The sequence below is a fragment of the Typopeltis vanoorti genome, chromosome 3 (assembly GCF_054136105.1).
Source record: "Typopeltis vanoorti isolate ZY-2024b chromosome 3, IOZ_Tvanoo_1.0, whole genome shotgun sequence".
Lineage (NCBI taxonomy): Eukaryota > Metazoa > Arthropoda > Arachnida > Uropygi > Thelyphonidae > Typopeltis > Typopeltis vanoorti.
The window spans coordinates 119,712,208-119,730,160 of NC_143551.1; the positions used below are offsets into that span (position 1 = coordinate 119,712,208).

At 38.2% G+C, this 17,953-nt stretch overlaps 1 protein-coding gene across 1 annotated transcript in view; it reads left to right on the forward strand.

Moving 5' to 3' along the window:
• LOC150108517 (receptor-type tyrosine-protein phosphatase mu-like) overlaps positions 1-17,953 on the forward strand; it is a 1,155,664-nt gene that overhangs the window by 607,995 nt on the left and 529,716 nt on the right. The window contains exon 23 of the mRNA XM_090415942.1: positions 15,886-15,955. Coding sequence (XP_090272068.1) covers positions 15,886-15,955 — 70 coding nt within the window. The remainder of the gene's footprint in view (positions 1-15,885; positions 15,956-17,953) is intronic.

Genomic DNA, 17,953 nt, shown 5'->3' on the forward strand with positions numbered 1-17,953 from the left:
GGAAGTAGTATGAATGGGGATGATCAGCATTGGATCAGGATGGGAATGGAAGAATTGGGGATGAGGGGAACATATGGGATAAGGAGCGATAAAAGTGACTAGGCAAGGGCAGGTATGGTGGGGAAATGGCAACCAACAAGTGGCTCTGGTAGGACTGGTTATAGATCTAAAAGTGAACTCCTGTGTTTATTTACAAATGTCAGAAGTATTAGAAATAAAGGAAATGAAATTGTTTTTACTCATAGAGTTTATTCATCCCAAAACCATTGGAATAAGCGAAACATAATTGAATGAGGATGATATTCTGACCGGAATAGAAATGTATAAGTGTGTGTGTTTTTCACAGAGATAGAAAGGACAAGAAAGGGGGGGGAAGGGGAATATTACTAATGATAGCAGGGGAATTATGTCTGCATAATGTAGACATGAAAGAGGAAAATAGTGACAGTGGTTTTGAGGCTGTGTGGTGTGAGGTGGAGTTTGACAGAAAGATATTTAGTTGGATGTTGCCATAGGCCAGAGAATGTGGGGAGAGAGATGATGAAAAAATGTATGAGCAACTTAAATTAGTGAACAAGGGAAGGATGATTATTTTGGATGATATTAATTATGGTAGTATAGACTGGAATGAAAAGATAGCATTGGGATTGCTTGAGTTCTTGAGAGACAACTATCTTAGATAGCATGCAAAGGATGGCATGCGAGGATCAAGAATTTTAGATCTGATCATTAGAGGATGTAATTGTCAGGGGATTTTGCACAACTATATAATTGGGGAAATTGACAATGCAGCAGTATTCTGGGAGATTGCTCAACATGTGAAAAAATTTTTGGATAAAAAGATGTATGCAGAATTTCAAAGCTAGTGATTATGGCAAACTTAAGCTGCAACCTGGAGCAGCAGCAGCATAGCATGGGACGCAGTCAAGGATTGTTTGAGAAAGGCAGTATCAGATTGTATACTCAGGGTCAAGAGGATAAACCAAGTAGGGATTAAGTGGATGAGGATCAAATAAAGCAGAAGCTGCAAAAAAGAAACCATTGTGGGAGGAATATAAACAAAAAAAGTGATCAGCATGCTTATGAGCAATACTGAGAACAGGCAAAATGGATAACTCATATGATAAGGAAAAGTTAATCAGATTTTGACAGAAAATTAGCTAAGCAGGCACAAGTAAATCCAGAAAGTTTTTTTCACTACTTAGCAAGTAAGAAGAGCCTCTGTAGCTCAGTCAGTATAGATGAATCCCTTTGATTGGAAAGACCTAGGTTCAGTTCCTGTCAGTGATGTGAGGAACCTTTATCTGGTCTCTTGCAAGTAAAGGTGAGTTAGCCAGTCTCATATGGAGGTGGGTCTTTTTTACCTGGAAACTCAGGTTTTTCGCCCCCCCCCCCCCAGAACAGACAAACCTGCCCATGAACACATGCATGGGTAGACATAGGACACTCCAGGAGGCATAGGGCTGACCACCTTATCCTTGACACTAAGTAAGAATGATTGTATAAGGAAACTTTACTCAGTGCTGATGATGGAAAGTTACAGAAGCAGAAGAAAGAGTTGAGTTACTAAGTAATCACTTTGCAATGGTATATAATCCACATGGTGACTTTGCAGTTATTGATGTGACATAGACTGATAGGAACATTGAGGTAGATGAAGTGGATATATTCAGTATATTGAAAAATATCAATGTGAATACTCAGTGAGACTGGATGGTATGTCAGCTCATGTGCTGCGGGAATGTACAAGAAAACTAGCAGTGCCTCTGATGAAGTTGTTTAATCAAGTCTCAGCTCTTCAAGGTTCTAATGGAGTGGAAAGAGGGTAGTTCCATTATATAAAGGTGGCTCCAAGAAAGAAGTACCAAATTACAGACCAATTAGTATCTTTGGAGTGGTGGTTAAAATATTGAAAAAGTTAAAGGAAAAATTCACGAATAGTTGGACAAGAATATGATATTGTATGATGAGCAGCATGGCATTATAAAAGGTCAGTTCTAAGGAATTTATAACACATTTTATAATAAGAATAAAGGAAATGAATAAAGGAAATGGCTACATCATGATACTGTTGGACTTTGCAAAGGCATTTGAGAGAAACTCATGAAAAACTATTACATAAATTGGAGTAAATGGGAATTGATATAAAGCTGGTGACATTTTTTGAAGGATAACTGATAGAGACATCAGAGGGTGGTGTATGGTGGGGTGGAATCAAGGTGAATGAGATTGGCTAGTGGAGTGCCCGGTTATGTACTGCGGCCTCTTTAATTTGTACATTAAGGTTACAGCAGGAGATTTGATGTGGGATATTCAGTTGTTTGGTGATGATGCAAACTTGAAGAAACTGATGAGACTGGAGACTTAGGGGTAATGGTAGACAGAGTTGAAGTTCAGAGGATATATTGTAAGGGTTGTCAAAATAGCTCAGAGAATGCTGAAGGACACATTAACAAGTAATGACATGGAGGGTATTATCCCTCTTTATAAGAGTATGATTTGGGCACGTGTTGACTGAGTTTCATTTGGTCACTGAGTTTCTTTTGGATCAGGATGTGGTGGAGAGGATTCAGAGATCAGTGATCAAACTGATGATAAGTTTGTGAACGGCTCTCTGTGAGGATAGACTGGAGGTGTGTGGAATGCAGAGTTTAGCTGGCAGGCAGAGGAAAAGGGAATATGATAGAAACCTATAAGTTACTAAAGGGATTCTATAATATTTACACACACACACACACAAAGTAGAGAGAGAACAAGCCATCACACCTGGAAGTTCTCTAAGAATGTAGTTAGTAAGGGTGTGGGAACCAAGTTCTTTTCTTGGAGAGAGTGGTAATTAAGCAAAATTTGTTTGCTTACACTTGGATAAAGGATTAAACTAAAAATATAATTTCTTGACATCTTTAATTGATAGTATAATCAGGTGGAAAATCTTTCATCAATTATCATCTTGATGAATTATGAAGAAGTGGCTACTTGTATATGGAAATATGACTTCTACATTAATTCAACCTTGGTATCACTTCTGGGTCTGACTCCTACTGATGAGACCACAATAAAGGTTGAAAGCAGTCTGGGTAGTGACCCTTCCCATAATGCATAGCATTATAATGTCTGTAAGGATATGTGCTTTGCATTATGGCAAGGGATGTGAAGTTATTAGCCTCTATATACGAGTTGCCCAGTCCTGATGTTACGTCAGGTGCAGACTTCATTTGTTTACATTTGAATAAAGAATTAAATCAAGAATATAATTTCTTGGCATCTTTAATTGAGAGTATAACTAAGTGGAAAATCTTTCAACATTTATCTCTAATCCAGAGTATTTTAGTAATAAGGTGTGACACCTTTTGGCAGCTTATATATGGAAATATGACTTCTGCATTACTTCAACCATGATATCACTTCTGGATCTGGCTCCCATTGATGTCACTTCGCTCTGGCTCTGCTTGGGGATAGGTTTTTGCCTGTCTCTGAGTGGGGCCACTGGCTCTGCTTGGTGTAGGTGGTGAGCCTGCCACTGGGTAAAACGTATGCCGAGAAGTTCTTCTTGGTGACAGGATGAGCCTGTCACTGAGTGTAACAATGCTGAGTTGGGCGATCTTTTGGGATTGTCTTATTTTTAGAGCCCGCTTCACCTATACAAAGGTCAAAACCAGTGCATAGTGATCCTTCCCATAATGCATAGCATTATACATGTCTGTAAGGATATGTGCTTTGCATTATGGGATACTAAGGCAAGGGATGCGAAGTCAGTCATTAGCCTCAATATGCGAGTTGCCCAGTCCTGAAGTTACTTCAGATGCAAACTTTATTTGTTTACACAAAGGATTAAACCAACAATATAATTTCTTCGCATCTTTAATTGATACAGATGATAAATAACAGTGGATTTGTATGTACCCTTGTCTTACACCATATTTTATACCAAATTATCAAACCCTTCCTTAAAGATACCAAAATACGAGCAAAATACTATGCAGCGCAAAATTTTTTGTATTCATGAGCTCATTAACACTGAGTTGCCGACTGCAGTGCATCTTGTGTTTCAACATTCAACCTCCAACGAGGAAGAGCATTTGTCATTGGAATTATCAATTTGAGCAAATATGTTGTCTGTGTAAAGGAAAAAGCTCAATGAGACCATGTATATCGGAGGAGAACGTGAGACGAATTCAACAGTTTTGAGCATAGCCCAAGCAAGTCAACCCATAGAGCGAGCAGAGAACTTGCAATACCACAAACAACTGTCTGCCATGTTTGAAGTGGCATTTACTGTTCAAACCATACCGCCTACAGCTAGTTCGTGCACTTCGCGCAATCGAAGGTAAAGCATGTCGAATTTTGTGATTGTATGCTCTAAAAAATGGAAGATGACACTTTTCAGCTACATTTAATTTTCAGTGACGAGGCAACATTCCACCTAAGCAGGAAATTAAACCGACACCATGTTCGCATATGGGGACTACCAAATCCCCGTGAAACATTGCAACATGAGAGGAACTCCCTGAAAGTTAATGTGTTTTATGTCTTATCGAGAACAAAGGTTTATGGACCTTCTTTTTTGCTGAAGAGACTGTTACTGGGGTAACTTATCTGGACATGCTTGAAAACTGGCTTCTTCCTCAAATGAACGAAGATTCAGAAGACTTCATTTTTCAACAGGATGGAGCTGCACCCTTTTGGCACCAGGATGTTCGAGATTTTCTCAATGAATCTCTACCTCAACGATGGATAGGTTGCATCAGGAGTGAAGACCTGGTGCTTCATTTCTGGCTCACATCCTGCGACTTTTTCTTGTGGGGGGAGTCATAAAAGAAGCAGTTTATGTACGACCTCTACCAATAACTTTGGTTAACCTAAAAAACCGTATTGCAACTATGGTAAACTCAGTGATGCAAGACATCCTTCTTCGGGTATGGGATGAATTCAGCTAGCTACCGTCTTGATGTTATCCGTGCGGCCAGAGGGGGGGGGGGTCACATTGAACATCTATAAATTGTGAGTATAATCAAATATACAGGGTGGCCATAAATTAACTTTCCCTATTTGGAGGTATCCGTAGCTAAAACTAATGCACGGAATGAGACCACAGTTTATATTGAGACTTTTAAGGCATGGGGAGATGAATTCCGCGAAAAAAATATTTAGTACCAAAAGTCACCGATGGGAGAAATTTTGCCACTGGCAGAGCCGAAAGCAGTCAGATATTTGCAGTAAATGCAGGTAAAAAGGATTATGCAAATTTTACCGTGCGTACATGACAGCAGCTCTACCAATTCCACTTAAAAAGGGATTGAGAATGTTCAGGCAGTTATTCGAATGACTGACAAATTGTGCTCAATATGCATCCTACCCTGCCTCAGCATGCTTTACTTGTTAAGTTGTTTTACCTTAAACAGTGCAATGCCGTACCAGCCCTTTAGGAATTTAGAAGGCTTCATAACCTGCATACAGGTCCAATGTCAGCTGTAGCACTGAGAGCTATGATAAAGAAGTTTGAAGAAACTGGATCACTAGGAGTTTGCCCTGGCAGAGGACGGAAAGCTCAGCTGTAGAGCATGTCGCACACCAGATGCAATTTGTTGTACACAAGAAAGGTCAGCACATTGAAAATCGTGTATGTGGTCCAAGGGACCCTGATTTGATGAATCAAACATTATTTCCTGTGACTTCAATCACTACATTAATTTCTGTATCTCTCACAAGTTACTGTTTTAGTTTAATTATTAGTAGTAGTAGTATTATCATTGTAATGCGCCACATATCCTGCTGTAATGAGTGACGTGGTTGTCGCTTACACCGTCACAATGTTTGTTATTCTATTTTATCTGCCTTTAATGTAATTATCCACTAGTTTTTGGGTCTGCCAGTGCCAAAATTTCCCCTATCAGCGACTTTTGGTACTAAATCTTTTTTTCGCGGAAATCATCTCCGCATGCCTTCAAAGGTCTCAGTATAAAATTTGGTCTCATTCTGGTCACTATCCAGACTGGTTTCAACCTTCATTGAGGTCTCATCAGTGGGAGCCAGACTCAGAGGTGATACTAAGGTTGAAGTAATGCAGAAGTCATACTTTCATATACTTTCATTTTAATTTATAGTATAACCAAGTGGAAAAACTTCCAACACCTATCTCTAATGCAGAGTATTTTAATAATAAGGTGTCACACCTTATTATTTCAACTTTATTTCAACTCTGGGTCTGGCTCCCACCGATGAGACTTCAATAAAGGTTGAAACCGCTATGAGTAGTGACCCTTCCCATAATGCATAGCATTATACATGTCTGTTAGGATATGTGCTTTGCATTATGAGATACTAAGGCAAGTGATGTGAAGTCATTCTATATACTTCTATATAGAATGATATAGAAGTGGTTTAATCCTTTATCTAAGCTTACTCTTAGATAAAGGATTAAACCAAGTATATAATTTCTTGTTATATTTAATTTATAGTATAAAAGTGGAAAAGCTTCTATCAAAATCTTCGTTCAATTTTAAGTGTTGACTTACAGTTAAATAACTAATATCATATCATATGTGCCTCTGTACTGCATTTGGAAGAACTATGGTATGTTGTGCCCTTCAATTGAAAAAGGCTAAAGTTCTATTCTTGTCATGACGTGAGGAATCTTTATATGGATTTTTTCAATTGCAGGTGAGTTAGCCAATATCATACTGAGGTAGCAGGATTTTTTATCCTGCATACAGACAAATTGGCCTTCAGGACACACACAATTTATAGATACAAAAATACTAGTAGTGGTGGAGGGCAGTAGATGGCATTGGTGTTGATGATGGAGATGGATAGTTGTAGAGAAGGTGCCCTCCCTCAATGAGTCTTTGTACTCCATCCAGGTGTCACGAAATAATAATAAAATAAAAAATATTCCTGTGTATAATGTGACATTTATCCCACATATTTGTAGTATTTTTAACAATTTTTCTCGACACCTGGCTATATTCTTTTTCTTGATTTACAAAGCTTAAATATAGATTCTTGTAAAAATAGAGACTAATTTTTCAACTTTCATCCTGGTTATGATATATGGATCAGAGACAGCAAATAATGAAACAAATACTGGACTGAATGAGGAAAACAGTGTAGAGCCATGGTAAACATACACTGCAAAGCAAAATAGCATTCCAGATACCCAACATACAATGTCCTATTCCCAAGAAGGGTGACGAGTCACTGCCATCCAAGTACCGCCCTATCTCGCTTACCTCAGCCCTGTTCTAAAATAATGGAAACAATCATCAATTCCCAACTCCTACACTACCTTAAAGACACCCACCTAATAAACGACCACCAGCATGGATTTCATCACTGCCGATCAACAGGAGATCTGCTCACATATATCACCCATCTCTGGACAAATGCCATGAAGAAGTTTGGCGAATCTCAAGTGATATCTCCAAAGCCTTTGACCGGGTCTGGCACAAAGGCTTACTAAGCAAACTACCATCATTATTTTAACATTATACAAATCACAAAAACACCCAGCTATTGAATACTGCTCCCACATATGGGTGGGGGACCCTAAAAGCTCCCTCAAAATTCTTGACCCAATGCAGAGGAGAGCAATTAGACTTTTAATTAATGACCTATCTCTTACTAACTCTCCCCCCCCCCCCACTTTCGCACAGACGTTTGGTTTCTGCAATATGTATATTCTACAAATATTTCTATAGGAAATGCTCATCTGAAATAACATCTATAATTCCTCCACTCAGTACTAAGCTTGTTGGATGCAGCAGTTGCAGGGATGAAGGAGGAGCAGGAAAAGAAACTTGTTATGTTTCTGTCTTATTTCATTTAATTTCTTCCATTTCTGTTCTCATCAGGATATTATCCTCATCCAACCATGTTTTAATTATTCCAACAATTTTGGGCAAATGAGCTCAATCAATTAACCATTTCAACTCCCTTATTCTAATACTCCTACCTTTCATAAATAAACACAACAGTTCACTTTTAAGTATATCCAATCCTACCTATGCCACCTGTTGATTGTGACCCTCCCCCTGTCTCAGTGATGTCTGCATATTCACCCCCCCCTCCTTGGTAGTTCTAGTTTCCCTGGTTCTGCACATCCATTTTCACTTCATTCAGCAACACTTTTTCCAGTCTCCGCACACCAAATCCATTCAAATGCAGGCCATCCATCTTGTATAAATCCTTTCGCCCATCAAACTCATTCCACACATCCATGAATTCCACACCACACCATCTGTATACCCTGTGCATAATGTCATTTGTGATTATGGCCCTCCTTCTAAACTCCTCTCTGTCATACCACAGCAACAGACTCACCATTCTAACTCGGTCACTCTTTCCTTTCGCTACCTTTAACAATACTTTCAAGTCCTCTCTCATAAAAAATTTATCTCCTTTCAATTCATTCATACCCGCTACAACTATCAATTCTTTCACCCTCTGTTTTTGCGCTCTAATACTCTCACTTACATCCTTAAATTTCGCACCCGGTAAGTACGATTTAGTTAAACTTCCATCTATCACTCCTCTTAATAACGAGTCATCATTCAACACTCTTTCCTTCATTTCAGAAACTCTCCCACTCTTACGCTTATTTTTCCTTTCAAACTTGTTTATTTACATTAGCCGAATCACTGTGGAAAGAGTTTTGCAGGTGCTCTAATTGCCGCTGCGCATTTTGTATCACTGTGTGCAACCTAGCGATCTCACTTCCTACTAATAATTCCTCATTTTTTTTATCATTTAAACCATTCTCTCTCTCTCTCTCTGTATAGTTGCTTTCACTCCTTCTTTGATCACCGCTCTCATTGCCATCTTGTACATCGCAATTCCCTATCAAACCACTATTTTCACTCACATTCTGGCTTTCTTCGACCATAATTGTCTCACTACCTGACACATACTTCAACTCCTCACTTTCTGCACATTCTCCCACCACTATTACTTTCAATCCAAACTCCAGCCTCATTTCGGAATGCATACATCCCACACACCACATTGGACAAACTCTCTCACATTACAGTTTTTGTACAATGCCGTCGTATTTTTGGACGCCATTATCTTATGTCGCATTGCCACCGTGTGCAAATCTATGAAACGCATCGTTAAAATACTAAATAAATACTAAATAAATACTGCTTTCCACTTGTAACATGTTGATTGTCTTCAATTCTGTTGAAATTGTTCCTGTATTTGTGTTTTCACCTGGTTCCTTGTTTGACCTTATGGTATGTTCAAGCCAGCATAATATCTGATTATGTTATATTATCACAAGTATGTAGTTTCAGCCAATACAAAATATAGTTTGCTTAGCAAAGTCTTAATTTACTTTGGACATTGGTAATATTAAATTCAGTAATATTCAATTTGTCAAGAAAGCCTTTCAGCTTGTAAAGTATTCATATATATATATATATAAAGACCACTATAGCTCAGTCAGTTATGACAATGCCAATTGATTAAAAAAGATATGGGTTTCAAATCCTGCATAGGACAGCAAGAATATTTATAAGAACTTTTCAGCTGATGGTGAGTTAGCTGGTCTCATATGGAGGTGGTATAAATTTTCTTCCTGGAAACCAAACTTTTTTTCATCTTGCAAAACAGGCAAATTGGCCAGATTGTCATACAGTTGATAGCAGTAATACACTGTGATAGGATCGACTCTCTCATCAGTGCATTAATTAGGTTTAAAAAAATGGTGTGTGTGTGTATACATACATACATACATATATATTATTATTATTATTATTATGGGCAACTCCAAGGAGTTGACAGACTCATCGAGGTAGGCCCTAACATCATGTCAAGAACAACTATTTGTCTTTCACACAGTATCTATCATACCTCGCCTTAAACGCATTCACAGTCATAGCACCCACAACAGACTCTGGCAGCTTATTCCACTCAATATTAGCTCTAACACCCCTATTAACCACATTTTTGCCCACCTTCCATATATGGCCCCTAGTCCTCCCACCACCCACCAACCCTATTCTCAAAAATATCTTCTGGATTAATCTTATAGAAACTCTTCAGTAATTTGAATGTCTCAATCATACCACCCCTTTGCTGCCTATTAACCAATTTTTGCAACCCACAAATCTTCAATCTGTTCTCATAAGGTTCATTCCACAGACCTGCCACTATCTTGATCGCTCGTCTCTGGATCCTCTCCACCTCCTCACTATCAAGAAGAAAACCTGGTGCCCATATCTGGGCACAGTAGTCCAGATGGGGTCTTATCAGGGCTCGATATAGAGGAACAATAATTTGTTTGACTCTGCTCGTTAAAGTATTTTTCAGTAACCAAGTGATTTGATGAACTGTTTTTGCCAAGTTTGCAATGTGCCCCCTAAACTTCAACTCCCTATCCACCAACACTCCCAAATCCCTGGCTTCATCAATCTCATGGAGTACAGTTCCACCAGTGTGATATACTGCTACTAATCTTTTCACTCCAAAAATGCATAACCTTACACTTCATCATCATCATCATCATCAAATTCCTGCCATGTACCCTCAAGGTGTGTACAGGATATGATAGTACTACATGAAAAAAATTACATCATTATTAATTTCTTATCTACAATTTTCCTCCAAATCAGTCTGTTACTTGTCAAAACTCCGACATTATCAGATCTTATATTTCTATCATCTAAAGCACTTTGTACTGTATCAATCCACCTATATCTTGGTGTTCATCTGGGTTGTTTTGCTGCCAACCTGGCAGAGAACACTTGTTTTGCTAATCTTTCCTCGCCCGTTCTGTTTAAGTGACCATACCACCTGAGATTAGCTCTGCTAACACATTCCTGGATGCTGACAATGTCAAGTTCTTTCCTAATATCCTCATTTTTAATATGATATTGCCATTGATGCCATCTGTTCACGCCTATAATCTTTCTTAGGACTATCATATCTGTGGTCTCTAGTCTTTGGTCACGTGTTTTACTTCTGACCCAGCTCTCAGATCCATAAGTTAAAACTGGTTTGACCACTGTCTTGTATACAGCTAATTTAGTGTTCCGACTAATTTCTCTCTTATTCCATATGAATTTATTCAATTGACTTCCCACCATACCAGCTTTGCTGATTCTGTTGTCTATTTCTATATTTAATTTACCATCTTCAGTAAAAATCGTGTCTAAATAGCTGAAATGTTTTACTTGTTCCATAGGTTCTCCATTCAAAACACAGTTGGCATTTTCAATGATTCTGCCTATTTTCATTGTCTTTGTCTTTTTATTGCTGACCTTCATACCATATCTATTACAAGAGCTATTCAATTTAGTCAGAGACTCTTGCACACTTGTAGCAGATTTATTTAGAAGTATAACATCATCCGCATAAAGCAAAGAGCTGCCATTAACATCTCCAATTTTGATATCATGTTTAATACCACTTTCCTTCATAATGTGATCCATATAGATAATGAATAACAGAGGGGATAATGTACATCCTTGTCTCACACCAGATTTAACATTAAACCATCTTCCTGTACTTCCTTGTAAGTCAGCAGTTATATGGTCTAACTGCTGACTTACAACTCAAATAAAGACTAAGTATTGCTTCATATAATGCCCCATTGACACCATATAACTGCAGTGTTTTGAATAGCTTCTCTCTTCACACCTTGTCATATGCCTCTTCCAAATCAACAAAACTTAAATACAGATCTTTGTTATATTCCCATGCTTTCTCGACTATTTGTCGTAAAGTGAAGATCTGATCCTGACAGCCTCTATTTGGCTTGAATCCAGCTTGTTCTTCACCAAGCTCTTTTTCCACAATTCTTCTCAACCGTTTCTCAAGTATACTTGCATAGATCTTGCCAGGAACACTCAGTAGGGAAATACCTCTGTAATTCTCACATGCAGTTTTATTTCCCTTTTTATATGTGGGTACTATGAGAGCTCTACTCCAATCATCGGGAATTCGTCCCTCTGTCCAGGCTTTCTGAACTATGCAGTGCAGCCACTATAAGACTCTTATACCACCATACTTGAGCATTTCTGGTCGAATATCATCTACTCCTGCTGCCTTTCCACATTTCAAGCCTTTGATGGCTTTTTCTACTTCAAGTATGGATATGTATTCCTGCCTGCATGCCTGGTCAGTGTTTTTTACCACTGTGCTGTCATCACTGCTTGCTTCATTTAGCAGTTTTTCAAAGTAATTACTCCATACTTCAAGGATATCTTTTTCTCCAGTTTTCATGTCACCTTTATCATCTCTAATTCCTTTACAGCACTCTTTCCTCCATTCCTAAGCTTCTTCAACAACCTCCAGAACATTTTGCCACCTTCTTGATATTTATTTTCTATATTCTTGCCAAAGTCCTCCCATGACTTTTGTTTAGCTAGTTTTACATAGTGTTTAGCATTCTTGCATTTGTCTCTATATTCTCTAAGAGCACAAGCTGACTTATTTGACAGGAAAATTTGATATGCTTTCTTCTTTTCTTTCACTGCCTCTTTAACTTCCTGTGTCCACCAGGGAGTTCTGATTTTTTTATCCTTACAGACAACCTTACCGCATGCCTGTCTCGCAGAATCAATCTATGTTTTCTTCAGAGTTTGCCACTGAATCTCCAAGGTTTGATTCCTGTTCTCAAACTCTTTCATTTTTTCTTCAATAATCTTTGTGTATTTTAGTCTACAGTTTACATCTGAGAGCTGCTCAACTTTTATTCGCTTTAAAACTTTCTTACATGTTATTCTTTTCAATATTAAATTCAATTTTATCCTACTCAAGTCTAAATAGTGGTCACTTCCAATTTCAAATCCTCTGTACACTCTGGTGTCCTGCACCAGGGAGAAAACATCACACTATCAACAATAACATAGTCAATGAGACTTTTCTTATTTTCCTAGCTTCTTCTCTCCATGTGAATTTGTGCACATTTTTATGTTGGAACATGGTGTTAGTAATAACCAGTCCATGTCCTGGGCAGAAATCCAACAGATATTTGCTATTATTATTAGCTTTGCTCTTTTCTCCAAATTTTCCCAAAATATTTTTGTATGTCTCACAATCATTCCCTACTCTGCTATTTAGATCCCAACAAGGACCAACTTTTCCTTTTCATTGTGTCAGTTGCTTTTTCTAAAGCGTCAAAAAATTCCTCTACTTCTACCTTAGTAGAACCTTCTGTGGGACCATAGGCACAAATAAGTCTCATTGTCCAGTGTTCCTCATTCTCATATTTGCCCACATTACTCTACTTGAGACTGACTGCCATTCAAGAAGATTAGCCTCGTATTTTGTGTTGAATACTATGGCTACTCCTTCTTTTCCTTGATTGTCATTGCCTGAATATAACATTTTGTATTTATTGCTCAGAAAGATCTCACCAGTTTTTGTCTTTTTTGTTTCAGTCACCCCTATTATGTCGATCTGGTACTTATCTAAATCCTCACTAGCCCAATTTCTTTGCCATTCAGGCTTCTTACATTGATAGTACCGATCTCTAACTCTGGTGATGTTGAGTTGGGGTTTGTTTTCAGATTTGTTCCAGTAGCTGACTTTTCGTTGTTCGCCCTAGTTCCCTGGAGAAAACAATGGGGACCTTGTTTAAACTGGCGACGCCCCAGCCGGCATGAAATTCTGTCATAATGTACCATCATTTTTTATTTTGGTTTAACCAATAAGAATACAATTTGGTCGGCTAAATCCCAAATTGCCAGCCCATCCTCGTTCGTTCAGTATCCAAGTAGATACCCAACAGGGTGCACCACGAGAAGGTGAGGATTGGACATTAGATCAAAAGCCCTGGTCAGTTCTCCGCATTCCTTTAAAGGCTATGTGGAGGTCTCCTCTCAGTTATACAGCTTTGACCATTAAGCATCCCTTACACTTTGCCACATTAAATTGACATCCATTTTCCTTAGCCCAGTCCTCCAAACTATCCAAATCATCCTGCAAAATTTTGACAATTTTGACAAAATTCTGTGCACTCACAATTGCTCTACCCAACTTTGCATCATCAGCAAACAAGTGAACACTTCCTCTCAGATCCTTTCCTATATCGTTAATGAACAAATTGAAAAGTAGTGGTCGAAGAATAGAACCCTGCGGCACACGACTAGTCACAGGCCGTCTTTTGGACTCCACTCCTGAATAAACCACTCTCTGGTATCTCTCCATCAACCACCCTCCTATCCATCTCACCAACCCTATATCCATCCCCATCTGCTCCAGTTTACTGATTAGAGTTCCATGTAGTATCCTATCAAAGGTCTTGGCAAGATCCAGTAGAATCACTGAAAACCCATTACCCTTATCCAGTTCAGTCGTTACTGTGTTATAAAATGTGAGCAAATTACTGAGGCATGATCTACCCTTCACAAAACCATGTTGTCCCCCATATCGTATCACATTTTCATCTATCCAATCCTGTATTCTTCTCTTGACTGGTTTCTCCAAGACCTTGACAATGATTCCTGATATGCTAATCGGTTGGTAATTTACAACAGCAGTCTTGGAACCTCCTTTATGCTGTGGAACTATTTTTCCCTCTTTCCACCCCCCTCGGGACTAACCCAGACCCGAGAATCAGATTAAACGGAATGGTCAAGGGTACTGACAATTCTTTAGCCGCTTCACGTACAACATGAACTGGTATACCATCCAATCCCACAGATGTATTGACATTGAGGTTTTGTAATAGACTACTCACCTCCACCTCATTCACCACAATTTCTGTATAAACTTTTGGTTCATTCATTTCTGCAATGTCACCACCTGTATGATATACTCTTGCAAAGTGCTTGATCTACCCTTCACAAAACCATGTTGTTCCCCATACAGTATCCCATTTTCATTTATCCAATCCTGTATTCTTCTCTTGACTAGTTTCTCCAAGACCTTGACAACGATTCCTGATATGCTCAGTAATTCAACTGTATCAACTGATTCAGTTACCTCCCTACCATCGGCATTCTTTAAAATCATTCTGCCATATACATTTTTTCTTCTACTTGCAACATATCGAAAAAACTGTTTAGGATTGTCTTTAGCCTGCATGGCCAATGTTCTTTCGTAATCCTTTTTGCTTTTCTTACCATACTCGTTACCTTTCTGGCCTGGGCTTTATACTGTTCATGTGTCTGCCTGTCACCTTTCTCCTTAAATTCCCTCCATAGTTGTTTCTTTTTTTGCAGCTCAAGTTTAATGGTGTTATTCATCCATTTAGCTCCTACTTGATTTATTATTCTGACTCTAGGTATACAGTCAGCCATTGCTTCATGCAAACGCTTTTTAACTGCCTCCCATGCACTGTCAACTTCCAGCCCTTTCAGTTTTACATGCCATGGCACTCTACCAATCAATCTCCTAAGCTTGTCATACTTAGCAGCACGGAATTCCACATGTACCCTGTCTTAATTGCAAATTCCACACCTTTAGCCACCTCCGAAGTCAAGACCCTATGATCGCTCTCACCAATTGGTGGCAACGTGGTCATATTCGTTACAGCCAAATTCTCAGATGCAATTACTTGGTCAACCACTCTCACACCCCTAGTATTTTCAGTTACATGCTGTCTCAGATAGTTATCCCTTAATAATTGAATAAAATCCATTTCCTTCCTCACGTGTGTCCTCTCCTCCTTCCAATCAATGTTACCATAGTTGAAATCTCCCATAATAATTACCCTCCTTCCACTCATTTCTTCTATTTGCTTATGCATAATCTTCACCATCTATTCCATCACCTGGTCTATAGCAGCACCCAACTGTATATTTTGTTCTTATGTTGTTAATAATGTAAAATTATGTTTCTATGCTTTGTTATTCTAATTAATGAAATGGAAGTTTTTTCAGTATAATAATAATAGTGATACCAAATTATTATTTTCAATAATATAATGCAATATTTTAGGTTCGAGCATCTACAAAAGCTGGCTGGGGTGATTGGAGCTCTCCATTGAAAATCGATACACATGAAGGAGGTAATAATTTCCTTGTTATCTAATTCAGTAAATTCAATATAAAAACGTAACTTGTATATTGAATAGTTTTTATTTTTTAATTTTTTAATAATTAAAGCTTTGTAAATCAGCACATTTTTAATTTGATACTCTGATGTAAGTACTTTATTTCCCCTTCCCTAGCATATTAAAACACAATCTTCATACTCTTGTTATTCTATTTATATTCAGTGTTTTATTAATGCAAGAGCCTTCATAGTTTATTTGGTAATCTTGCCCTTTCATTAAAAAGCCTAAGTTTGGATCTTGTATAGAATACAAATAACTTTTATTGTTATTATTGCATGACCATCTCCTTGGAGTCCACATAGAGGAAGGTTGTAATATTTCATAATATTTCACCATGTACTAACCAACATGCACACAATCTCTCATATTTTGCTTTGAACTCATTTACCAATAAGGCACATTCAACAGACATGGGCAACCAATTCCACTAATTTAGGGAAATATAAGAGTAAGCAGTTTTGAGCAGTGCAAAGGTGGTATTTTTTAATTAAAAAAATGGCATCCCTGCAAATGGAAAAAAAATAATAATTTAAAAAACACAACCTCTGCAAATAAATATAAAAAGTAATATTTTATTAAAAAAATAAAATTTCTGAACTGACTTCAAATCTCACTTGAAACAGGAAACGCTTATTTCTTCTCCTAAGGACCAACACCTTCTCTCAGTGGATGTTGTGTACAGAGAACCTGCAAGGAACAAGGAACTCTGGTGTATATAGTTCCTCATTTTCCTGGAAGTTGGCCTAACTGTGGACAGACTGAAAGAACAGTCTGAACAGCCATGACTACAGTCAGATCTTGTGATCATGCTTTAGATACTACACTTGAAATCAAATGGGGGAAAAAAAACACCATGCTCTATTGCAGTAAGTATAAAAGTGAAAGACTTTTTTTTAGAATCTGCATCTACCCTCAAAAATCAACCTAATATGAATAAATACAGATGTGTTAAACTTCCACTATATACACCATAACTAGCTAGCACTCTATCTTTTGTCTATCATGTTTCATTTTGTTTTGTGTATGATTTGCAGTTTTATTTTGCACTCCCTGAAGATGTCTCTGTGACTAAAACAAATTATTATTATTAATATTTGACCTCCATGGAGTCAGAGACTCATCATGAGAGGTACACACTATTGCACACAATGATCATCCAACTGTGCTTTAAACTAATTCAGTGTGTCTACACCCACAACATACTCAGGCAATGCATTTCACTCACTGACCACTCTCCATGCAAAGAAGCTACTCCTCACTCCTCTGTTCACACCCTCCTTATACAGTTTCAAGCACTGGCCTCTTATTCTAACCCCCCTTTCCCATTATATGAAAAATCTCTTCATATAATGTCAACCTGATGACAACTCCTAACTAACTTATATGTCTCAATCATATCCCTCCCCTTCCTCCTATTCACAAGGCTCTGCAACTTACATTCTCTCAATCTGTTCCTTGTACTCCACATTCCAGAGACCACTGATCACCTTTGTGAATCTTATCTGGACCCTTTCCGACATATCTTCTCACATGTCTTCACAACCTTGTCCACCATCACTCCTAGATTTCTCATCTCCTCTACTTCTGTTAAAATTTCTGCACCAAGTGGGTTCCATCATTGCTTACCAAATCTCAAAACTTTATGCTTTGCGACATTGAACTGACCGTTCCACTTACCTCTCCATCCATGAAATCTATTCAAGTACTGTTGTAAGACCATAACATCTGCTTGATTCTGAATTACTCTCCCCAGTTTTGCATCATCTGCAAACAGCTGCATATCACTAGTTAAACTTATCCCAATATCATGAACATACAAATTAAACAACAATGGTCCCAAAACTGACCCCTGCAGCACACCACTAGTGACCTTTCTCTTTTGGGATACTGCACCCCATATACAACTTTCTGATAATACCTATTTGACAGCCAGTCACTAATCCAACTCTG